This window comes from Sinohyriopsis cumingii, unplaced genomic scaffold (genome assembly GCF_028554795.1).
Source record: "Sinohyriopsis cumingii isolate HCF-2022 unplaced genomic scaffold, ASM2855479v2 utg001339l, whole genome shotgun sequence".
NCBI classification, from domain to species: Eukaryota; Metazoa; Mollusca; class Bivalvia; order Unionida; family Unionidae; genus Sinohyriopsis; species Sinohyriopsis cumingii.
Genome location: NW_028315985.1, coordinates 571,900 through 599,653, shown reverse-complemented (window position 1 = coordinate 599,653; position 27,754 = coordinate 571,900). Strand labels below are relative to the sequence as shown.

The 27,754-nt window shown below is 33.1% G+C and overlaps 1 protein-coding gene across 4 annotated transcripts in view; it reads right to left on the bottom strand.

The window, feature by feature from the left end:
• Nucleotides 1-27,754, bottom strand: part of LOC149772612 (uncharacterized) — a 143,257-nt gene that overhangs the window by 5,784 nt on the left and 109,719 nt on the right. For 3 of the 4 annotated variants that reach the window (XM_089947546.1, XM_089947549.1, XM_089947547.1), the window contains exons 13-15: nt 12,665-12,802; nt 10,645-10,672; nt 8,259-8,323 (exon numbers count right to left, since the gene is read on the bottom strand). In XM_089947546.1, the coding sequence (XP_089803672.1) occupies nt 8,259-8,323; nt 10,645-10,672; nt 12,665-12,802 (231 nt within the window). Of the gene's footprint in view, nt 1-8,258; nt 8,324-8,356; nt 9,090-10,644; nt 10,673-12,664; nt 12,803-27,754 lie in introns of those variants that run through there. The other variant, XM_089947550.1, reaches the window with a different exon arrangement.

The following is a 27,754-nucleotide window of genomic DNA, read 5'->3' as shown; positions in this document are numbered from 1 at the left end:
AGTATGAAACAATGTTTGATTTATCCTTTTTAACAGATCTATTAATGAATTTAATGCAAACATATTATCGTTATTAGTATCCTTTACTAAAAACTGCTGATTATTTGTTCTTAGAAATTTCGCCAATATAAGCAGCAAAGGCTAAATGCAGTTGACTACGGTAATAGGTATGTTTTTGGGAGGATCGGACTTATCGGATTCCAGTGAATTACATTTATTCATCACGGTCAAGACGATCAACATGATACTAGCTATGAGGGAATCAATAATAACTAAATATCATAACTGATTATAAACCAGTAACGAAGTTAGTACTAATTAATTATGTCTTGTCTGTGCCTTTATCTTTAATAATGTTGTACAATACAATGAACTAAAAATTGTATTAGTTTTTCTTGTTTTCTTATATATATATATATATATATATATATATATATATATATATATATATATATATATATATATATATATATATATATATATATATATATTCTTTATGTGCATGACTGTAGATTCTATGTTTAGATAGCGGTATAAACACGGTGTTCGACAAGTTTTAAACTCATATGAGTTACCTGTATACGAGTTTGGGGTGATTTCTGATTTGATAACTAAGTCAGTTGGGCTGTTTTGCGTCGCAAGTCAGTTCGGAGGTATTGCGGCATAGATTCGTGGAGATGTATGTCAGGAGGATGAAGAAAACAATTGATACCTTCCTAATTAACATTCCATATTATTGTTTTTATATCCGTTTACAGATGTATTTGATCTTGTGTTTAAATTTAATTTGAAGGAAACTATTTATCTGATCAATAAAGTGCTCAAACGATGGCCTGAACTAAAACATTTTAGGACATCTGGTGAATTCACCGAAAGACATTATGAACAATGTCATTGTGATATTGCACAGTTGTTGGTACGTCAGCGCATTTAAGATCTAGAATTCATTAGGAACACTACATTCCTTTGAATTTGTAAAATAATGTTTGTGATTATTATGAATTTAGTTCAGAATACGATAATTTCGTCTTAAAGTTTTATTTAAGTACTAAGAGAATTAAAGTATTTGTTTTCATTTTACAAAACTTGTTGGTCTTTCTATGTTTTTTACTAATTGTAAGACCTGAGAATTCACGACCTAAGATTTCTTAAAAAGATCTGATGTTTTAAATCTGTAATAAAAATAGTACAATTATTTTGGATTTAGTTCTTAATACTTTAGGTTCCTAATAAATAAGCATTTTTAACTTGAGGAATTAAATTACATGTATTTGTCAATATTTAAAATCATTTCCTTCTTTCTGTGATTTGGTTTACGTCACACGAGTCCTAACAAGAAATTGTGTGATCGTCTGGGACATCACTTTCAAAAACAAATTCATATAAATTAAAATTGTTTATGAAATCTAAATTCTCCTAGTCAGGGAATTTTCGAGCCCCTGGTATTTCGATTTCGCATATTTGAGAAATCTGAAGTGAAACTTACACATTTGTGCAATATCATCCAAAGCGGAGAACATTATTTGGAATCAAACTCAGGAAGGGTTAGAATCCTAAAGAAACTTATGCGTCACTCGAGCTTAATATACATTATTATATTTCGGAAGTTAAAGCAGCCTTGGTAAGGAATGAAAAACAAATAGTTTGGTCCAGTATTTGGTGGAACAGAATCTGTTAGATAAATGCGCTTTGATTTTGATTAGCAAATGTATATCTGGCTCTGAAATCAACTTTTAAAATGGCATTAAAATAGCTAAAAGTTGAAATGATGATAATCAAAAATCAGAAAGAGGTAAAACACAATGAAAGAGAATGCGAATAAAATGCAAGAAAGAGAAAGAAATCGAGGCAAATACTAATTCGAAAAAGAAAGAGGATACAGAAATGCAAACAAAAAGGCTAATACAGAAAGAAGAAAAAAGAAATGAAAATGCAAAGAAAAATAATTAATATAAATGCAAAGACGAAAACAAGAAAGGGAAATGCAATTCAAGTTAAATGGATTAGAACTGGCAAGAAGAAAGCACAAAAGTTCAGGTTTCAGGAACATTATGCAATTACACTCTTTAAGGAAAAAGAAGAGTTAATGAATATTATCTTCATTTTAAGAACATTGCTAAAAACATGAAATGGCCAAGAGAGTACTGGACTTTATTATTAAATATTATACATATTGTGAGAGTTCATGAAATTTAAACTTCACATCAGTACAACAGAGTGCTGATTATGGTGTGTTTAACGAACATATCTCAAAAGGTGATGAGTTGCTACGTGCGGAATATTGACGCAGGCCTGGGAATTGTGGAAAAGCAACTAAAAAAACTATGCTGAATTTAGATTGTTTAAAGCATGACTATTTGATATGGTCCTCTTCTTAAACGGTTTATAAAGATCATGATAATCTGAGACATCTCATATTATTTGAAGTGTTCAAGAATTGATTGCATAGCAAACGCCTACTCTTACACTGATTAGCAAAAGGTAAAATCTATACTAATCTTATATCTGGCGATTATTCCTTGAATCACGAAATTTCATTTGCCAACAACATGTCCTCTCAGAACTTATTTGCAAAAGTCATCACAGTCGTATACTATTGCTTCTAAACTGAAACTGTTAGGAATCAAACATATGATAAGACTATTCAGAAATCCCAAGTACTGAAAAAATAAGTCACACTATTTATGATTGCAATAAGTTGAATAAACAAACAATATAATAAAGACAGAACAATTTAAAATTCTATTATTTCTAAGAGGTCAAGGTCACAGTCATATATTGAAAGCAATACATTTGTTGAATAAAATAAAACCCATTATGATTTTATTATGGATAATTATTAACCACTCAGCTCAAAAGTGTTATATATCACTCACGGGTGATTAGGCCAATCCTATGCCTATTAAACTTTTAAGGGACACAGGAACTTCTCAGATTCTTGTATTTTCTGGTACATTGCCTTTTTGAGAAATCCTTTCTGCTAAGCGTTTTCTTATTCAGGGAGCAGAGTGCAGCTTTGTTAATTTTTCCCTCTATTATGTAAATTTGTCGTCATACGTAGTCTCAGGACCCGTGAAAATAGGAACAATGTTGTCTTTTCACATCGAGGTTATTGATTCATTAATGGGCAAAGATCTAGCTGGAGATAATTTTGTGGTTTTTCCACATAAAACTGGCAAGCTATGCTTGGATCGGAACGTTGATCTTGTTCATAATGAAATAACTGATTGATACCTAGGTTCGGAAATTACTAGAACTATGGCAAAGAAAGCTGTTAAGAATGATGTTGATCAAGCAAGTATTCTATTAAGTGATATATAAGGGTAAAGATTTTGATGAGGTCACTTTTACTCCTCGTTTGGAACAATCAAAAGGTACACATCACAGCAGTCGTTTTTGTCTTATCGTTCTCTTTATTCTAATCAGTGTAACAATCACTTGTCGTCGAACAGGAAAAAGCTTCCGAGATATTATGTATGTTTCAGGGTAACTAAAGTTACACAGGTACTTATTCATTAATTTGCTAAAAGTTGAATCCTTATGATAAATTTAAGACCGCCCGAGGTACCCGCTGCTGACCAATGGTTAGTAAAATTTAGTTCATAAATCGCATAGACTGAATATGCTTAGTCTAGCACACGAAATGCTCTGGCTGGTCATTTATGGATCAAAAAGACTTGCCACACGATCTTGAGTTACGTTTAGTGATTAAAAGTTAAGAGTAATGTTTGTAAATATTGTAGATCTTGTCACACTTGTCAAATGGTAGGAAAACCCGGTCAGAAGATACTTAAGACTCATCTGCAAAATATTCGTGGATTTGTCAATCCATTTATCAGAATAATGGTATACTGTGTCGGTCCCTTAAATAAGACCAAGTCAGACAACCAATACTTATTGCCCATAATATGTGTTTCTGCAAGATTCTCAGCGGCAATTACTTTGATGAATATTACAGCTAAATCAATAGTAACATATTTAATAAAGAGTTTGAATCAATTTGTATTTTTCAGATCTGTCCAATCTAAGGAATGGATACATTTTATGCCTGGAATTTTCCAACAAGTTATGCGTAAATTAGGCATTTAGCAAACAGAGTTAAAAATGAAACTGAGATATTACAGAACTGTAATGAGATCTTGTCAGTCTGTGATAGAGTTATGTCTCTCTTGCTCATTCTTCTAAATTTACTTCAGATTAGTTATTACGGTCCTTACAGAGTTAGACAGAAAATTAATCATTCAATTACACTATTAGTACTAGTGGGATGTAAATATATTAAAGGAGTATCGGTATGTTGATAATAACAGCTCCTTATACCATGTAATCAGTGTAGTTTCCCTGTCCCCCCAGAGTAAAGATTTAAGCGATGGCATGCAGTCAAACTGTAGTCCCTTTGCAGTAAACAAAGTTCGGAATTCATACATTACGAATAATCTGGATATAAAACTTGCATATCTGCAGCAACAAGAGTAAAATTAATTAAAACAGCTATTAAATGAACAAGAGCACTTGTTCACAGATATTCATACAAGAGGAAATACTCTACCATGACGTTAAATTGTAGACCACCTGTGAAACAGCATCTGTACAGAATGAACGCTTTCAAACAGGAATGTTTAAAGAAGACATTCAGTATTTGTTCGAGACTGATTTTATAAACACGAGTAAAAGTGACTGGATATCACTTGTTATAAATGTAGCAAAACCAGGCACTACTTTCTGCATGTGCTCACACTATAGAAAGTGAATAGTGTGACCAAAATAGATTCATATTCATTTGCAAGAATTGATGGCTACATAGATACAATTGGAAGTGCACAATGTCTCCGAATTTAAACTTCTGAGAGGACTTTGACAAATTCCACAGACGGAAATGGCAAATAAAATTTTGGTATTCGTGGCTCCAGATGGACTTTATTAATATAACGTGATGCCATTTGGGATGAAAGGTTCATTATTTACTTTACAACGTTCAATGAACATGACTACATATTGCCTAGATAATTGTGCAACTTCCATCAATGATATCATCATCTACAACGACTCCTGCACAGATAACTTAGAGTCTATTCGGAAATTCTTTGACAGACTCAAGGATGCAATTTTGACAATTATTCTATCCAAAATGGTTTTGTTGTGCTTCTTTTACATTTCCTTGAACATGGACGAGTTAAGCCTATAGATGCTCAGGTCAAGTGTGGCTCCATATTCCCTGCAGATTTTTATTATGAGTGGATACTATCCGAAATTTTGTTCTAATTTTCCATAAGTGCTAAACCTCTGAGACATTTACTGAGTAAGAAAACGGTAAGACTGGTCTGAAAAACGGCACGAGGATTTGATTAGTTAAAGGCCATTCTTAAGAGGGAAGAGTTCTATCAGCTTCAAATGTCAATCTTTGAAAATGTATTTGATGCATGTGAGGTTAGGTTTGGTGCGGTATTGACTCAAGAGGACGAAAATGATGCATATTATTCGGTGTGCTGTTTTTGCAAGAAATTAAATAAGTTTCAGAGAAATTATTCAGCAATGCAGAAGGAATGACTGGCTTTGATATTGGCATAGCATCACACTGATGTGTATCTTAGTATACCTCCATCTCAGATGATTGTATTTACTGATCTAAACACCTTTACTTTCACTGGCAAGATGGAGAAAAAAAATCACAGATTAGTATAGAGGAGTTTGAATACAATACTAATATCATGCACACTAAGGGGAAAAACAATTTAATAGCAGATACCCTTTCACGTGTATATTATATATATTATATATTGTATATTATATTCGTTCCCGTATACTTTGTATAATTCATTAGATTTTATATTGTGCAATATTTTGTCTCATGACAAGCAGAGAAAAATATCTTTGTTGCAGAAATCTTTCTTTGTATGAGGGGAAGTGTTATGTATATTAAATTTGCATTGTTTTGTTTATTTTTTCATTTCAGTATTTGTTTTGGGTAACCAACATTGTATCCAGTGGTGACTTTGTCCAAATCAGCGACTATTTTGTAAACAACCCTTTTCTCTTTGAGTGAGGATCATTATCTTTAGAAGTCATTGACGTGGCAGTTTAATTTGGTTATACTTGCACTATGTGATTTCAGTTACGCGCTTTACAATAACATGCTTTCTAATCCTTCTAGAAAAATAAACGTTTGATCATAATCCGCGGTTTTATTTCCGTCTTAGAGTTTCATATAACTGATGTTTTCTAAAAAAAAATGGGATTAGTGCTTTAATATTTTCACCGAAAATATTATATTATGTTATGCAAAGTTTTCAAGTTAGGCTAGAATGTCTTTCCTTAAATTATTTCATTCAGGTACTTCTTCTCTGGAAACGCAAATGTTTTTCCTTAAATTATTTAATTCAGGTACTTCTCTCTGGAAACGCAAATTACTCTACAAAAAGAACATTCTTGGAAATGGGGTAATGAATTTATACTGGTTGATTTCATAGGTTAATAGAAAATAAACCATGTTTTTATGCTACTGGTCATCGAGCGACACGTTTGCCTGCAAACATTTTGTTTTCATTTGCTTTTGAATTGTGTAAGTACATTTTCTTATTAGACTTTATTTCATTTGAATGTGTTTTACTCTAATTTTCTGTGAGTTTCCGAGATATTGGACCTTCATGATCGTTGTAATAATGTACTGAATAATGCCAAACATCCAGAGATTGCATTATTTTCGATAAACTGTTATTGTTTTTGATGTTTACACCATGCCGCCAATGCATCCATTAAGAAGTATTTTCTGCAATTTGCAACAATTCTTCAATTTTATGAAACCATTGTATGATTTGAAATTAAAGTATTGATTTTCTACTCCTTTCATTGAACATCAAACAGCTAGTGTACAGATTCAATTAATGTGGAAAACGAAGTTATCGTTTTCCCACAAATTATATCACTCTCAAATAAATGTGGATTTACTTTGTAATATCGTACTGTAAATTAAGCGGCTTATAAATTCATGCATCTGCTTTTACTACGCATATACTGTATTCCATTCAGAGACAGTCATGTGTTTGGTTCAAGGCTCTTGCTGCTTACTTCATCATAAGCATCATTAGGATAAGTTCTAAACCAAATGACTAAATCAATATTTGCTATTCACATTAATCTTGTAACTCTACTATGATAAGACGTGTATCGCTACCAATCGATGTTGATTTCACTTTACACTCATGGCACTTTCTGATATATCCTAGCTGAAAAAAGTTGAAATCTATATAATGCAGTTGAATACTAACATGTATGATCCAAACAATATTCAAGTCATTCATGGATGTGGAAAAGTAGTAACGGTTTGCAAAGGTCTCTCATAGTCACTGGGTGTTGGCCGGCTGAACATTTTCATTATGTATAAGTCAAAGAACATAAATTAAGAAGAAATCAAAAACAGCGAATGATTGATATGTCATGCAGGCGTACCTGGGACCATTACAACATCTGGTGACCACAGGGCCATATTTATACTGGAGGTTAGGCTACAACTCAGAACATTGCAGTTCAAAAGTTGGAAAAAACTAAGTTTGCTAAACATTTCATCTGTTGGAATTCAGATTGATGGTTTAGGCAACTTTGCATATAATATGCGAATACTATAAACGCTGCATTTATAAGCGTTATGCGTTATGCCATGAAATTAATAACATTGTGCAAAGAAAACATAAACTATGTACTAGCGGACAGTATTTGGTGTTCGCTGCTCTAAGCCCAAGGGAACAGCAACATAACTTATTTTTATCATATCATGTATGGTGTCCTAAGTCGTATATTTTAATACAGAAACAGAATTATAGAGTTGTGCATAATTAATGCGACATTTCTCTCCTCACCAATATTATTGACATCATTGCATTTGTTTTTGTAACCCGATGTCCATAAATTTCTGCACAGATTACAAAGATCTATTAAATGAGCCCTTCAAAACCAGAATAGTATAAATAACAACTATTTTCAGAAGAATATAGTTCATGTTTTCGACATTATAATGTAAGTTAGGTTTCTGTATGAAATTCACGTAAGGTAGAAATTACAATATGTGTACTGAGATAGAGGTGATTTTTTATTTTCATAAAAGTTACCACTACTTAAAATATGTTGCAATGCAACAAACTATAAATCATCGACGTGCCAAGTTACATTGCCGAATAATACTGTTTAACATTATTGACTTTGTGAGTGATAATATTACTCAGATAATGATGTTATCAACTTTGCTGAAAACATAATCGGCTTACGGTCGAGTTCCTGATAGTGTTCTTCCTCTCTTTTCCTGTTCTGTGCAACTCCATGCTCCCCGTTGCTGAAATAGTTGATTGGACATACACCTTTATTTTTTGGCGCTTTAAGAAAATAGTTCAAACAGACCAGTGAAAGAATGGTAATGTATTTACCTATTTACTGCTCATTTTCAACGTGAACAATTGATATCATTCCTTTAGGCTCTTAATAAACGCAACAAGAAAGGAGTAAAGACAACAAGCTTTGTAAAATTTAGCAAATATTTCACTTCCCTAGAGAAACAATGTAAAACTGAGCAAAACTACTTACCGTTTTGAGAATCAAGTCCAAAAATAATCCAAATAATAATCACAGAATTAAAATTAGAAGTCTAAGTAATAACAAGTTTTAGTGAATTTGAGTTCGACTCCTGACGAAAATCCAAAATTGAAGGCGATGGTGTATAATGCAGTCAGTATAACACTAATGTGTCAACAGTTCTTTGTTCATCAACATAAATAAACGTTCCGGTGTTTGAATTTACGAATAAATTTTCATTAAATGTCTTTGTCCAAGAATTATGTATGAGCACTTAAAAATTTCCAGGGAAAATAATTAAACTCTTAGAATCCAAATAATTTGAAGAAAAATTAAAATTAAACTCCAACTGGTCATAACAGAAAAAGAAAAAATCTTACGTCCAAGTGTTTAAAAGTTGGACTGAGATTATTTCTCAAAAGATGAGTATTAAACCTGACTCCTGCTCAATTCCGATAAGACCAGACTTTCGAAATAGAGGCTAGTACATGTAAAAAGTCACGTACACCCAGTACGGCATCGATTCCACCCTATGAATGAATAATAAAAAAAGAAGTTGTTTACTTCAATTGTTACTTATTTTGATCAAGGACAGGAACTAGGTCAACATAAAGGTACAAAAGTATATTTGGTGTTTACGAAATAAAACGGTCAGGTCAATCAAATTTTTGGAAAATGTCAAATTTCAGTAAATAAAATTACATTACTATAACATGTTATGGTTTTTAATTTTTTTTAAAACTAACAAACAAATACTTAAATTAAATCAAATATAAATTAAATCGAATATACATAGCAATACATAAACTTATAATTGCTCTTTATTTATAATCGCGAAAAATTCTATTCAAACATCATCAATATTAAGTTACTCACTGTCCATGATAGAGACACAAACAAATTTGTGAGAATGAGATGAAAGTTTCTGGGCTTAAATTCATTGTTGAAAAATTGAAGAAACTAATTTAATTGAAAATAATATTGGACGTGAACTCAAATAATACTAAACTTCTTGTTTAAACCCACAATAGAGAACAAAAGCTATTGATGTAAACATTGTATTTAAAATTTAAAATCGTAAGAAGAATAAGCACTCAGTTTAAATGAAATGTACGTAACACCGCCCTTCGCAAAGACAAAATACAAATCATACAATAATTATCTCTTGTACTTATTTATCAAATATACGTACGCTGATAATTACCATATTCACGAAGATATCCCTGTAACTGACACCTCAGTCAATACAAACATGAGAAATCTATATAGTACTTCTATACACGCTAGAGTTCATCTGACATCACATTTTCTTTTCCCCTGACATTAATCTGATCTTGATGCAATAATTAAATCCACATCAATAATCTGATTTTTAGTTTTCATTTTGTTAATGACAGTAAGGGGATCGTAATAATTAAAATGACCCAAAGGAGAAAGAGCCGAATTTCAAAAACACTTCAAAGTGTTGCATGACCAATAGAATGAGTCAAACTTATAAACTGTTTTATTGTGCTAATTCAGTTTCTAAGATCATTATACTTGATGACCCACATCATTTGTTACTTTTTCTATTAATACCCCATCATACCCTGCATCAAATGCAGCAAAAAAGATTTTAAGTAGTACATGTGTGGGGAGAGAGAGAGAGAGAGAGAGAGAGAGAGAGAGAGAGAGAGAGAGAGAGAGAGAGAGGGAGAGAGAGAGATCATTCAGTTAGTAAAGGAAAAGCAGGTCAACCTATGTTTGGTTAACAATTAGGATGCTTTACGGTGGCTACATCTTTTAAAATCTATAGTAGAATTTTTGTCATTGGACATTTTAAAAAATCATTTGATATTTTTTAATCTGAGACAAGCTTCTTTATTAAATGAAATCGCTGTTCTATGTAAATATTGATCGCATTTTATTAACAATACCATGTTTTTCAATGTCTTTTACTGAACAATAAATCATTTATTTTTTCTTATTTCAAAACCAGTGGGTTTGATACATATCAGAAGATAGCAATACGTGTTTATCTCCCGATAAAAGATTAATATCCGCCTGAACTAGAATTTACTTATTTCTGAAAACAGTTCAACTTACCTGGCACTTTCCTTTCCTGATTGATGACCTGCAATAAAGTCGAAAGAGAATATTGTATAAATAACACTGCATGCTGACAAATAGTGCTCTAGAACCTATTTGCTTGCAAGTGCATTTAAGAAGAAAGTCTTCAGTGGGTCACAATCATCAATCATGCAATTAAAGAAAATAATGTTGACGTCAATTGGTCTCTCTAGCATGTTTGGTTTTAGTTTCAGACAACTTTATTTCCGGGTTTTAAGTTTAAATTTGCACAATGAATGAAGGGTATTATGTTCGCTGTCTTTTGACCTGTAACTCTTTGAACAACTTTGTACATTCTTCTAATGTCCCTTTTGCATGAGTGGCTTGTTCTTGCAAACAATAAATTCGTTCACTAATTTTTTGAATCTTAACTCGCGTTTATCATTGGTCAAAATAAATATATTTGGTAAAACATTCTCCGATTTATTAATATTATGGTTTTGTTAAATTTGTTGATAAGAATGTCTTGAACTTTTAATTGAATTTTAAACAGAAAATGCCTTTTTAATTGTAAAGACTAAATTGTTTCATTAGGTCGTTAGACATAACTTTTTAATGGATTTAATTTATCCTAATAATGGATTATGTACATAACTTACACATGTTATTGCATATGTTTATCTAGAGACAAAGTATACTACATATTACAAAAACAGCTTTCTATAAAAATACATCAATCACATTGATCGAGCATTTTAGTTTTTAATTTCTATACTGATTTGAAATACTACAAATTATTTTTATCATCTCAAACAATTTAGTTTTACGCTGAACATTCCTTAGTAATGGTCATATTCTCGTCAATCAAAAAGAAGCTGGAAAAAATACAAGCAAATATCATGGATGTAAATTAACTAGATCAAATCAACACATTGAAAGTGGTAAGTAAATGGTTTGAGTTGTCCAACAAGTATAATGTAGACGCATCAAAAATGGTAGTAAAGTCTGAACTGATGAACGCGGTTAATAAAAACTTCGTAAAAGCAGTTGAAATACATAACAACTGGCTAAATGTACAATATGCTTCTAAATGAAACTGACATACATAGAAACCTTTCCTACAATCTAGAATGTATAAAACAAACATTTAGACAAAATAATGTCGCTACTTGCGATTCCTTATTAATAATTAATGGGCGAGGTTATTTAACAAAAGTAAAAAAGTAATTATAATTGATGGCAACATAATAAGTTTATACCACAGCCAAAGCGTTACACACAGCCATCAATCAAATTTAATCTAATTAAAGGGGCCTAATTATTTGCACTAGACATATTATATGCACGTTAAACTAAAACAGTAAAAACCTCATGAGAAATGAGATGGAAAAAAGAAGTGAAAAAAAACAAGCAAAAGCACCCGAGAAAACAAAGTGTATGCACTAAAACATTTCTTAAGGTCTCAGAAGAATAATGTTTCGAAGACGAAAGTAATGTGAACAAGAAGGAAAGACATATGACCATTCAGTGGCACTAAAAGCCCTAACTGTTAAGAAATCGGCAAAGAATCCAGCATTTTCCAATGACATTTGATTACTGTTTAATGATCATATTTCTCATCATTTAGTACTTTATCACAATTCGGAAAAGCAGAAAAGGTTACATAAAGATTGCATTGGAATGAATTAGCCGAGAATGCAATATGAAACTAAAATGTGTTGTGTATTATAACTAGTTGCCGCTTGAGCAGAATAGGATAAGAACAACTTCAAAATATTTACACCATATTCTTAGCAGTTCACTTTAAATCATTCTAAGAATAAACCAAATTGTATTGCTTTAATGCGCAAACATATACCCTTAATGTGTTCATTTCTTCTCCAGTCAGAGTACACGGTGACACAAAAGAGAGAGAGAGAGTATTTATCTATACAATACTTTTTGTTTTAGTTTGTATTTTCGTTTTAGCGGCATTTTAATTTACATTCTAGCAAGACTGTATTTTAAACAGTTTGTTTCATTTTATTAGTAAATCTCATATTACAATAAATCTTACCAGGATATTTGTTTCGTCTTTTGTAAAGTATTACTCCAACCGCTGCAACTACAATTGACACAAGCACTGCCGATCCCAGAACGCCTCCAAGTAAAGCTCCATCAGGTCCATTACGCAAAGTATCTTGTGGTTCACTGACTGAAAACATACATGGTTTTTAAACTTGTATTATGCTATACATTTGTTTAGTACGCTGCAAGAATTCTTTCATACATCGCTTTACAATTTGCAACATCGAGCGTTACTTTTAATCAATAATCCATGGCTTACATCTACACATGAAAATATAATCCTTCAAAATTTAACAAAGATAACGTATGTAGAAACATAATTGTGATTAGTTTGACTTTCACATCTATCCCTCTTCCATAGACATTAGTAGATTGGTTTGGTAGATGATCAATAGAGTTCAAACAGTCTTACAGAGGCCTTGATATTCATTATTATAAATTATGATGAAAGCAAAAATAATATTTTGTTTTGTACAGTGCAGTCGTGTAATTGATAGGATTAAAATATTTCAAGGTTCAATATAACTGAGACTATTTTAACCTTACAGTAGGGAGACCTATTGATGATAATTTTAATTATTCTGCAATGGACAATCGCATTCTTATAATAAGGTTTAAGGTTCACTTTTAAAACGAATAATATCAAGAAAGGCATGCCGTAACTGTGTATGATGACATTGTATGAAAATGCAAATCTCTGCATGTACAATTTATATAAATGATGCTAGGCCAGAGAGTTGTCTTCCGGGGACTGAGAGAACATGATCCTCTGACCAAGCGGCAGATACAAAGAAGGAAGCTTGAGAGCTCTTTCACAAGAACTGCGATTTGCTCTACTTGCTTCACGAGGATTTTTAATGGCAGTTAGAATAACCAAATTAGAATAGGAAATCACGGAAAGATGTTGATAACATATAACACAAATTGGTATAATCATTTTTGAATAAATAAAATTCAAGGACGATACCTGTTCAAATTAACAAAACTTGACCATACGATGATTGTGTGCATTATGTGTCACGCTTTTGTTTTTAAACTATAATAACAAAATGCACAGTAAGTAATAAACTCCCATAATACACATAATGCCAGTAAATGGTTTTCATTGCCTTATGTCATGATTTTTAGGGTATTATTGAGTCAATTAGTAACTGCAGACTGAACTGAAATGGACACGTAGCTATGTGAAACGGACCTGTTCGAACTGTCATGGGCAATGATACAATTTGTTTTACAGGAAATACGAAACAATAATTAATATAGAAGTCTGAGTGTGAGCTTTCGAGAAAAGTGTAAAAGTAAATGTTCAGATTATTTCAAAATAGTTTCAGAATTGTTCATGAAAAACTAAAGCCAGGAGATATTGCAAAAATTCTATGATCATATAAAGATAAAATTCCCTTTAATATCAACAATATATGCAATATCAGTGAAAATGAGATTGCCATTGAATGCTAACAAAAGTGACAACCAAATCATTCTTAGGCATAGACGAAGTTTATAACATAGGTGATGAGCTATTAATAACGAACTATTAATTAACTTGATGGGCATTAGGATTCGGCTCGGCTAGCACTGTTTCACATAACTCTTTTATAAATCTGCTTCCATTAGATACATCAGCGTAAGAGTTCATGTTCACCTACTTGGACAATAGGGAGGGACAGTGCATCAATAGTGTAATTTAACTGCTACATATTCAAATTATATTCCAATATGAATTCATTATCTATACGAATCTCATCTAATTAGCAAGACATTAATAACAATCAGTGGTTCAAATAAAAGTGTTCACAAGTAATTATGAACAGCCAAGCGCTTGTATTAAAAGGAGATTTGTTGCGTTATATGTCATTCGCTATGCCCCCTTTCTAAAATATCTAAACTACTATTAACTCAACTAGGCAATGAGACATTTGAGCTTATCAAGAGTCTTGATTTGAAGTAATTCGTTCTAGGAAAAAATGGGTATTCCTTTGAAAACACTAAATCTTAAGTATCACCAACTGAAAAATTGTATTCAAAAGAAAAATCTAACCGAGACCGCTCCGGTGGCCTAGTGGTTAGAGCATCCTCCTCAGATGCGAAAGGTCGTGGGTTTGATCTCCGGCCGAGTCATACCAAAGACTTTTACAAATAGTACCAACAGCTGCCTTGCTTGGCATCAATCATTAAGAGGTTAGTGTTATGACTGGTCGGCCCGGTATCAGGATAATCTGACTGGGTGGGACATCATGCTACATGTCTGCGGCATGATGCCAGTGCAAGACATCACTATGAACTGCTACACTTCAGACATCATAGCAATATGACTGAAAAATTGTTAAAGCTACGTTAAAAATTCAAATCAAATCTAACGGAAACATGAATTAAAAGTATTGCCATTCTACTAAAGATGATGTAAAATATGTCATATTAAACTTTTACTCATTTGCTTTCTGATATCTTTTAATATTTTTTGCATGTGTGTATACCAAGTATAAATCAGAGCTAGCATAAGGTTGTTGAACACCAAACCAGGCTATTATTCAGCCCACTACACTACTAAGATCATGGAAAGTTAAAGCTGCAAAGAGCTCTTCTAGATTACCAACAAGCTAATGTCAAGGAACAAATCAACACCATTTCCAACTACCTTCTCTCCAGTTGACCTTCCGGACATGTTTGCAAATTTCTTCCATTACAAAGTATAAACCATTAGAGATAAGCTTAACACCACAATTTCAACTGACTCGCCGTCACCATACAGTTGGGATACAGAATTTGAGCGGCAACCATTAGCAGCATTTGAACCTGTTTTTATGGATTTCTTACGTACAATCGCGATGAAGAGTGCACCAAAGTCATGTGAACTTGATCCAATTCCAACATCATTGCTGCTTGAGTGCTTAGTTCCAGTATTGCTTTCACTAACTGATGTTATTAATACCTCTCTCTCATCCGGTGAATTCCCATCACTTTTCGAAACTGTCATTGTAAAGCTTCTGCTGAAGAAACCAACACTAGACCATAACGATTTAAAGAACTACCGCCTAGTTTCTAATCTCCCATTCATATAAAAAGTATTAGAAAAGGTTATTCTATCCCACCTTGTTTTTCATATAAATTTAAAGTCTTTTTAGCAATGTACAATCTGCATATCGCCCTTGCTACATTAATGAAACTACTCTTCTAAAAGTAGTTAATAACATTCTCTCTGCTTTGGATAGTGGAAAGATTACAGTCCTCACCCTCCTTGATTTGTTTGCAGCATTTGACATAGTAGACCATGATATTTAACTTCACCGTCTGCAGCATGTATTTGGCATTCATGATAAAGCCTTACTGTGGTTCAAGTCCTACTTGGTCAACAGGACACAAATTGTATCTGCAAATGGAATACACCCAGCCCAGTTGATCTATGTTGTGGTGTTCCATATGGGTCTGTTCTTGGACCTGTTCTCTTCAATCTGTTCTTTTCATTCTGTACAATCAGTCGCTATCTTTAGTACAATCAGTCGTGAATAAAATATACCAATCTGCGTATTCAAAAAGTATAATAAAAAATTATATTTTAATATTTCCCGAGTGTGTTCAACACAAACAAATGAAGAGAGATAACTCTGTAGTGGATACTTAGTGCGGTTAAGAGGATTATCCCCTGTATTTTATGATAGTATTCGCTTCTAAATAATTTTTTGAGGTTAATTATCTCTCCTTCGGTACAACAAGCGAATCGGCCATACAACTAATATAACCAAATTGGTCTTTTCAAAAATTACAAACAAAAGTATCTTACTTCAGAATAATGTAATGTTTTATGATATCGTTGATGACAAGTCCCCTAATTAGTCCCCTTGACTGTCATTAAAGGTGTATGTAATCTTTTATTTACTGCTTATTATTATATCGGCGAAGATTGTCTTATTCCCGATTTATCTGTTTCCACTCTTCGAGTATTTTAGGAAAATACCCATCGATGATATCTTTGACTGATTTATTTCACCCAGCTAACTTATATCCAGGAAATTTAAAAGTCAGAAATCAGATTATGTGTTTATATTTTTATAGAGAAACATTTGTACGAGTCCGTTTTCCAGCTTGTTTGCTGCTTTCATAACACTTTGGTGCACATGTTCAGCATCCGATTTAATTTGATTTAATATTTAAATCTGTTTAATAATCTCATCGCGGCCAGTAAGGTCGGCTGTTAAGTTAAAAAGATACTCGTCACTAATTGACGCAATTTTGTGTCGTTCTTCATGCTAACGATTACTATAATTAAAAATGTGTTCGATCCCATCAGCGATAGCAAGCCCTGCTATAAATTTTTTACATGTATATCAATAACATTTCATTAACAACGGGTGCAGGAAAATAGCTCATTTCAGGGTTTTCTCTTATAGATCTCCACAACTGAATACCAATCTCATATCTGAGTAGTTGGACAAATATACCTTGTCGAATTTTATTTGCCGATAGTGGTGCCACTAAGAGAGAATTTTCCGTAAGTATCCACCATTATACTTTAAGATCTTATTAAATCATCTACTTGTAAAGTCTTGCACGACTTTATTAGGTGGTGATGTTGATTTTGATATAACGTCGAACACAGCAATTGCTTCAAGGCCGCATATTAGCGGATCGGTTATCGTCTGCGTTGGTAATCTTGAATACCAGACTTAAGATTTTATTCTGCTTACGCAATTTAAAACCTCTTTTGGTGGAGCCAAGCCATATAAAGCAAATGAAATAGTTCTACGTGGATCAATTGCGTATGCAACCCAATGAGGGCAAATGCCGATACTATTATCGAGATTAACAAGACCTGTTTCAGTATTGTTTGGCTTGAAAGGTAACTGATCGCGCATAAAAACATCTCTTAAAATTTATGTTGCTTAATTCTTTTACAGCATCAAGTAAATCAAAATTTGACATTGGTAGGACCGATATCATAGCGGTCCGGCTAAAGAATTGTTCCTGGAAGTCTCAGACCTTTTACCGCATCGATAGTGAGTTCCTGATAATCTTAGGCCACGACCGCATCTTTTTTGATTCCTTGTCCTGTTGCTTACTTTAATGTCATCTCAGCTGCGGTTTCAACAGCACCTAACGCGGCCGCTTTTGCAACGGCTGGAGCTGCAGCGTCTATTTGCGCTGGTATCGCCGCAAGAAGTGGAAATATACCACCGGTTTTATCAAATCATTAATGGCACCTGAAAAAGATTGAGTTTAACACCAGCTATGGATTGTTTGTCGTTATGCTTGAGTTGGCGTTCAGTCAGTGATCATGTATGCTCACCTCCTGTGATCTGATCTCGGGTCAGCGATATTTTCTTTCTGCAGTTCTTTGCTGAATTTGATTTAAACTTTTTAATCTGACCAGGACCATGAGCCAGACTGACTCTAACATGACGATATGGCACTATAATATATCATGAACGATTTGATTACATGTTCAGAAAATGTTGCATATTTGGAAAACATTACATATTTTCCACTGGAGCGTCAATAACTCCCATTTTTCCACCAACACCTTCAAGCAACATTGCTTTATCTGAAAGAATAACTGCAATTGCTCTGAAATTAGCACCTAGGGGGGTTTACTCGAGCTCGAAAGTAAATATCAACAACAGATTGTTGAGATAACTCAAGATGTTCCAATGAAAAGTAATATATCAGACACAGAGTTGTAAAACCCCGCTGGGATATTTGCAAATCAGTATCTATATTTTGAGCACGTCCCATAAATGTCATTAAATGATGATATACACGTGCTACATGATTTCGGTCAAAATTTAATAATGTATCTTCAGATGGTTCTTGATGTCCATTTATCCGTAAAGAAATTTCACTAACTGCAAACGTTTAAAATATCATGTGACTACATTCTGGTGAATCTAATCGATTAATATTTTGTAAACCAATAAAGATTTGCCTTGGTGCATAACCATCCAGCTGGGATGATATTTGCCACGTGAATAACCCATTCTTATTATTCTGAAAACATTGTCAACCATGATAACAATGATTTACCACCTGAATCCATAAAAGAAAGTATTTTGTTTTCTTCAGCAATTGACGGAGTCATTACTGGAATCCACAGTGAAAGTTTTGTTAATCTTACCATACAATTTTGAGCAGCAGCAGGACGCCAAATTGCATCGTTATCATTAGTTTTTCTTACAAGTACAACTGTATGTTTAGCTCTAAAATTAACTTTTCTAACATTTCTACAGAATCCAAAGATATGAGATAGGGGAATTACGCATGAAAAACATCGTCATTTAGCATTGATCGGCGTGCAGCAAAGCCTAAGTTTAAATTTTCATTCATCGATACAACAATGTCCCCAGCTGCATGTATTCTTACGTTTAGGTGTTCAGGATGATTAGATGTATCTTTAGCAAACACCACTGATGGGCCGGCTGATCTTGTATAATCATCTGAATATTTTGCAAGACCAAGCATTGTTGTAGCAACATCAAAGTCCTTTTGAATTGTATCAATATTTCTTCAGTCAATCATGTACGTAGCGCTGTCAAACAACGCCATAATACCATTGTTAACAAAACCAACTATGTCACCAATTGCAACTCCTGTACCATCATCTTCTACTTCAACAAGAGCTTCAGCTGATAAGAAATATCTACTTGTATCATGCACTTGTAATTCGATTCAGCTCGCTGATCTGGTTGTCGTGCGTCATAATAATAATACTGATAATCGCGTATGGATTCATCATTAAGAATTGGTTCATACATATCGAACGCTGGATCGGATACACGTTCGAATATTTTATTATAATTGTTATCGTCTAACACGAAGACATCTTCCCGTTATCAGACTAGCAGTTATATTTTTTTTCCTGACTGGGGTCTATTAGCTAACTCTGCTAGTTTTCTTTATTTGCAGCTTGATTCATTATTTTGCTGATAGTTGCAGGCATAACTTCAGTACAGGCCAGATTCGCTGGTTACGGTGGTTTTCTTCGTACTAATCGAGTTAATCTTCCTTTTATCGATGAAAGTGCTTTATCGGCAACATTAGCAACAGCACCAATACCTTTATCACGAACAGCCTCAATAGTTTTCATTCCTAATTGTTTTGCAATCGGTATTGTTTTTTGGAGCCATCCTCGCAAATAAACCCTGAATAACATCACCAAATCCATCTCCGTAGACGTAGATCGCATTGTAAGTTGGTAATCGTGAGTTTACTATACTGAATATTACAGGTCCACGTTACGCATTATATACGATCATCTTATTTATGATTCATTTATCTAATCTTTGTAATAATCATCAAAGATTTCATCGATAAGAGGCCGGTACACATCGATGTCCATGATACCACCTGTAAATAATCGTCGACAAATATAAGCTGCTTCATTATTAATTTCTGGAGAATTAATTTCAGCTCGTTTCCCTCCAATGAGGATTTCTAGTCGTTCTACGTCAGAAAGAACATTGTTAGGACAAGCAATAAAATCACTTCCTCCTGGTGTAATCAGAAAAGAAATACCCCTTCCAGTATCGCCGTACGAGCCATCAGTTGTTGTTGCTTTAAACTTTCTGCACTGTTTAAATTTAGTATATTCTGGAGCTTTTAATTTAATGACTGAATTTTTATCGGAAAATATACATGACTCCATTTTTCAGGTGATATTTTTCCAACACATTCAGGTTTTAAATATTTTCTTCTTCAGCCATGTTGATTAATTCATCCTGATTTTCAAGAAAGTGCTTCATCAGTAAAAAGTATATTTAGGTCTTTGCTGAGAAGGTCGTGGTTCTTGTTTTCGTTTTATTTTTTGCTGCGGTGGAGGAAGTTGACATGAATATTCTTGCCTAGAAGATTGCGGCGGAAGAGGTTTTCGTTTCAGAGCCTTGTTATAAAGTCTTTGCATTTCTTTTACAAGACTTGTATATCTTAAATCATCATATCGGGCTTCTTGCTAAATATGAGGTATTTCCATTTAATAAGATTATCGTCTTTACATTTTGATAACCGGGTTTCAAAATACTAGATTTATTAGACATACTAATGAATATTTTTTCCAGGTAATTTTTCTTCTGGACTATTTTTAATTTGTTCGATAACACCTGCATTAATTTTTTTAATCAATTCAGTATCTTCATTTCTTACTTTGGATTTAGCTACAAGTTCTTTTTTCACATCGGCTGTTTCATTACGAACTTTGCCAATACTTTCAATTATTTCTTCGTCTACAGGGGAAGGTTGTGCTGCAGCTATCTCAGTTGGAAGTTCTCGTAAATTCTTTTTTGTTTGTTCTTTTTGCTATCTTTGCAGTTTGCTCAGCAGTTTGGTTTAATGCTGGAAGAAGACCCTCCGGACTAGCCTTTGCAACTCTTTCCGTAACTTTTGCAACTTCTTCGGTAGCCTTCGTAACCGGTTTAAACAATTGTTCTGCAGCCAATATATATTTAACTTGAGATTCTTGACGTTCTTGAAATTTTCGCCTGACACAATCACTAACAGGAAGAAATTGTTGATTGCTTCTAATCTCTCTCGAGCTAATCTAGCTGCTTAAGACTCCATAGCTGATTCCATTATTGATATAAAAATGATTTAATAACAGCAGCAGAGAGGGTACAACCTCAACGAAGCGTCACTATGGGTAAACACTCATGCATACTTTTTAAAAAAGACTAACGACAGCAACAAAGGAACAAAAAATATCTAACCCAATCAGAGAAACTCTCGGTTAGTTAGAGGCTTCGGTTTGACTTTGTTGAACTTTTCTTTTTTCGTTTTCGTAGGAAGCCTTTTTTTCATAAATGACGTTTCAAAAAGTGTTCTGTTCACTCCCTCTGCTGCTTGAAAATTGCCAACATATTATGATAATTTTAACGATGCATCTCCAATGAAAGTAGGAGTAAGTTTCATATGTAATAAACATGCCAAAAGCAATTTATGATTATTTGTACAAAGCTGACAACAAAAATGTTTTGAAAGGACGCAAAATAGGCGTGTATTATGTAGGTAACCCCCAATAGTCGGTATGGCTGGCCACACGGCAAGCCATGCTAGTAAGACAGCTCAAACGACCAGAGAAAGAGGTAATGAAACAAATTGTAATAAATACCATATCTTGGGAGAAACAGTCATTCGGTTTCATTGAGTATAGATTAACTATATGAAACATGGTTCATCTGCACCAGGAAAAAATAAACTGAAGGATGATTTATCTCCTTTACAAAAGCAAATGGTTGACGATAAAAAGTAAATAAAATGTTTCTGGCAGAAGCCGTATTAAATCTATTGAAATATGTATTTATACATTTAAATGCAGTGTGAAACATACTGCTACCGATCAGCTTGAGTTAGATGAAAGGCATCCGCATTGCATGATGTCACTGAAGTGTAATAAACCGGCTTCAGACATCAGACTGAACAGTTATTTCTTCATTAGATGATAATGCCATTTTGATAATTGTTACTTTAGTTTCTTCTGTGAAATTCAACAACGATATGGCTCATTAAACGAAATAATAAAAAGGAAGTATTAGAAAGTCCATAACAATTTTAAGACAGCTAGAAAATATACTTATTCTCCTCTATTATTTTGTCTGGAGCCTACTTCATTACAAATTTGACTCCCCCAAAGAGTATGCTTTAGTTTATGAATATAAACTAAGCTTGTAAGTATAGATCAAATAAAAAAGGAAGTGAAATATATATTAAATCTTACATATATATATCAGAGATAGAACTCTGCATTATTATCGTACAAAAATAAGGAAATAGTTCACATTTCTAAAGCAAGGAAACTACATATCACCCACACAAACAACTGAAAGTCCGTTACTAAAGGACTTATAACACGCAATAGAGGGACATACATGAAACAAAGGTTAAGACTTAAATCTAAAAAAGACCCGTATAAACGTACATTTAAAGATGTCAGGTGATAAAGCTAAATACCACACATTTATGATAACGCAGATTACTAATAAAATAAAATAAACTGTGAAGAGAACTTATCAGAAGAACTTTCACATGGTTTTAAAGGTAGAACTATTTATTTTATGAAAACAAAATCTTATAACATACATATATACATATTTTTTATTTTTAAAGACAATACCACAGTGCTGTTTTCGTAGTATATACTAGAATAAGATCAATAAAAACATAAAACACACTGTCTGTGACTGTATTGACAAAGTCAAAGAAGAATTCCTAAAGGCACATCTAAAAGATCCAAAACTGAATGAGACATAAACTCTTTATTTAGTTATTATAGAAAACTGTAGATAAGAGAACAACGTCAATTTAAATGAATATATTGTATAATCAGCTGTAATTCTATATCAAATGGTTGCAATGTTAACAGAAAATAAATAAAAGACAATTATAATGCAAATGGAACATACTTTAGATAATAAGATGAAAAGAGGATAAGAAGCCAGACTCTCAGTATTAGTATATACTTCATAATGTTTTTGTCCAATCAAATATATTTGGTGATGATATATAGTTTGATTAAATAAAGACTATTATATATACAACTACCTTTAGATTACTTAATTAACCTGCATATTTATTTTTTTATTATAAACGATATAAAATATACAGCCCAAATTCAATTCTACAAATAAATTGCAGAGGCAGGTCAAGCGTTTTACTTTTTAAACAATCTAACTACTGCATTGCCGGCTAATGATTTTTCATATACGTTACAATAGTTGTAAAATAGTACGCATAGTTTGTTTCATATCATTGCAGAAGGCTATATCTGTTTCAAGAATATTGCACAGAGACATCTTATTTATCATTAGGAAATTATTTTTTTATCGTGTCTTCTACCTGTAATAACAATAGTATATTAGTAACTTACTTATTTCTTGCACTGTATAGCCACCATAATATTGTTTGCGAAATTGTATTTACTTGTACTTTATTCAAACTAAAACCAAATCTTTATATATTATTGTTCTTCTTGCAAATTAAATTTGAATTTGAAGTTTAAAATAGTTCGTTTCATCGGCTAATGGTTTTCCATCAGTACATTTTCCATTCTTTCCTCAAACACAATACTGTTTGTTAGCTTACAAAAAAACAATTCTTCACAATCACCTTCTTTTTTTCCAAAAGGTATCTTCAGTTTGTTGTATAAGCTTAGTTATGATTCTTGATAAAATATATTTCCTGTGTGTATCTTTGTTTATGTCTTGTTCGTACCTGAATTTGCAACTTTATAATTACGCCAGAGGTTAATACTAACTTTGCCTTTCAAGCTAAAATATAATTTAGCTATTAAATGTTTCTTGCTATTCGTCTTTCATTTTCTTTTCTAGACGAGATTAAATATGTTCACTAGGAACTAGTTGGTCTTTTGTTCTAATGCCACTTGATAATGTTTAATCAAATGGTTCAATACAACAAAATTCCCTGAATGCATTTTCGGCACTCGAAGACATGAAATGATCTTAAGTTTCTTGTTTTCATCTTTGTCTTCGTCTCCTTAATTAATGTACTGAACATGCACGGAGTTGTATGTGGATTATGTATACCTATTATTAACTTCTTGTTGCACTAGGTGACCGTGTTCTTAATGAACCGTATTATTCCGTGTCATATCCTTTAGCATACACTCATTAGGTATTATAGCTTAGACCCAATTATTTAAAACTATCCCATTTAGCTAACATTGGTCCTAATTCTACATAATGTATTTTTAAGCTAGCATCCAAAGCTAGTTCAAACACGCATTTTTCATAATTCTTCAGACAGAGCTCATACCATTAAAGTATCCTTCGTAATTAGTAGTTGTAAGGATGACCAAGCAAATTTAGTTTTAAATGCTTCAAAATATATTTTACATATTCTTAATTTGTTGTGATAATAGACGATCCGCTAAGTTTAGAATGATAAAAGGAGCATAATGATGGTAATATATTTTCATCAAATGTCCCTAATAAATACATTAAATAACTATGTTTACTCATATATATATATATATATATATATATATATATATATATATATATATATATATATATATATATATATATATATATATATATATATATATATATATATATATAATCGGGGTCCAGAGTGGCCTAGTGGTCTAAAGTTCGCACCGTTAAGGATCACTGCCATCTCACCTCTGTCTACGTAGGTTCTAGTCTCGGATTCAGCCAATGTGGGTATGTGATAAAGATTGCTTCTCTTGCTTCTCGTTATCGGATGGTTCTATTCGGGGTTTTCCCAAGTTCTACCTGCACCATTTATAATGGCCGCCATGTATAGCCTATCTTGTGCTTAAAAATGTCGTTAAACTCTTCAACGCATGTATATATATTTATATATATGATGTCATTTACACAATACATATTGCTATATATAGTCAGTCTCAATGTCAGAGTCAAGCATATTTGACGAGTCACTTTTCCATGTCATAGACCTGTACCTATTTGTATAAATATGGGCTTCTATGTTTTATTGCATGGGTTGTCACATACCATTAGATCTAGAGCGATGCATGTGACTGTTTACAATTTCTGCTCAAGTAATTATTATATTTTAGTCTCGATATTCTGTGTCTCATTATCAGGCAAATACAAAGAGTGCCCATCATCGAGTGCTGAATAGTTTCAGCATATCTACTTCATAATTTCTTGGTTTCATGATCATTTATTCTGGATTTAGAAAATGTCTAAACAGGTACGATTGCGGACAGAGGTACGCGACAAAAAAAAACGTTTGAATGAACAATTTTAGTGTTCTCCTTCATGCTCATTGATCTATGGAAATATTGAAAGTATGTTTGGTAGTTGAAGATTTGCTCGCATTACACACAGTTCCAGCAAATTGGACCTAGGAACAATTTAGAACAAAGATTCATTATTAGGATTATGAAGTTCTACCCACTTTAAAATGTTGTCTTTCATTTAGCTATTTGAGCACAATAGAAGAAAAAGCCAACATTCAGCGACAATTACGTCAATATGTGACAATTCTGCTATCCGCAGCTTGTCAGGACATGGGGAGCTCCAGACCAAGGAATTTGACACGTCAGACAATAGTATTAGTTATTTTACTTCAAGCTCGGATCTGCTGACGACATTTGATGATGCACATGTATAGTGGCTGTCATTGCTTCCTTGACGAAAATGGTTGATTCCCTGACAAAATGTTTAATTGGTTTTGCGGTTTTGCAGCCCATCCAGATCAGGCCGGAATGTAATAGTGGACAAGACATGAACTTGAAACACATTTCGACTGGTTTTTGATTATTAATCAAGTTTTAAAAAATCAACAATTTAATGAACATTATCTGCTTGTTTTGTAATGGAGAACTGAGGTATCGCTCAGATCTGTAATCATTCTCTTGAAGTTTCCATCCAGGATTATTTTACAGGGAGGAACATTAGTTTCGTACCTTTTAAAATTTGCTACGTCTGTCTAAATAATTACATCATAATGTGTATATGGATACCTAATACAGACTTAAATTGGAAATGTGGTATTCCTTTCTTCCATAACGGAACAGTAAATCCATCTTCCTCATGAATGAATTAACATTTGCTCGCAACTTTGAACTTTAGACTGATGCATCTTCCATCCATGGAATTGATGCATACATTCAAAACAATGATCTATGGCTTTCCTCACACCATACCCTATTATTGCTACTGCTGTACTGTAATTCCCGAACAACTATCATCAACTGTGACACTCATTCAACATTTGCAATAATTAACAAGGGCCTTTCTAAAAACCTCGCATTAGGAGACTCACGCGGAGGCTCATACGATGTGCTATGATTTACAGCTATGTTGTGACTGCCCAATATTTACCACTTAAAAACATTGTTGATTGCTTTTTCGCCCTTTCAGTAAGGCAAATTTTGTCACCTTGCACCCCAAGCAAACAGGGACCTAGAAACACACCTGCGCCTTCATTAGCGAGAGACAAAGACAGACAGACAGACATATATCAAGTCTTATGTAGTTTCAGTAGTTCCCTTTCGGAAGTGCAGTTTCTTAGCCAGTTACATGCTAAGAGTTAATATCCCTGTTGCAATTCCATAGTTAGTTTCACCTTGCAGCCCCAAAGCTAATAAAATTGGGACAGCTCCTTAGCCACTTTCATCATACTTCACGGACGTTATGTTGTATGTTTACAGATGCTTCGTATTTGTTCTATGTATGTCACGGATGTGCTCCAATATATACCAAGGTTGTAAATAAGATGCGTATATTGTGTACAGGTCTGATATCTAAAAGTTCTTTCTACCATTTCGTTTGCATTATGCATTGTGTAAAGTGAAGTTAATAAAATGCAGGGAAGGGTAGCTCTTTGATTTTTACTCTATTACTTTTATGTGCATGGTTGATCGTTTCTAAGACTAATGTGTTCTCGATCTCTTCTCCTGTTAATAAATAACCTTTTGACGGCCATTGATCATGATTTTTGTTGAAAACCATTTTAATGCTATAAGCCACTTTTCTGTTGTTTTATTTCTGTTAGATGTTTAGGTTTTCACAAAATTTAAATGTCCTGGACACGTTGCACGTTTTGCTTACAATTTTTAAAGTCAGTGGTTCATCTTTTTCTTTTTGTAAAACAAAACTTTAAGACCGCTTAGCCAGGAATTATATAAAGAATTAGTGACACTCATACAAGGGGTGTGTTTTAACTAAAATGTTAATGTCCTTGACCAATGCATCCCATGCTTTAATGAAAAGGGATTTCGAATAGTGCTCTGGTGTTGTTTTTCTTTTTCTTTCTCTCGTCTAAAAATTAACATATTTGTCAGAAAGGAGTAATGTTTGATTATGTGATCCATAATTCCAAAGGATCCTACGAACCTAATATATTTATGACTTCTTTCAGCTTGAGATTTTCCCTCATAATCTGCTTGGAGAACAAAATTTCACTGGATCCAGGGAAAGACCATTTCATATATATACACTGAGAGAGAGAGAGAGAGAGAGAGAGAGAGAGAGAGAGAGAGAAAGAGAGAGAGAGAGAGAGAGAGAGAGAGAGAGAGAGAGGACATACAGACAAACATAGAGAGAGGGATAAAGTAGTCAAGGAGAAACAATCAACATTTCAACCTCAT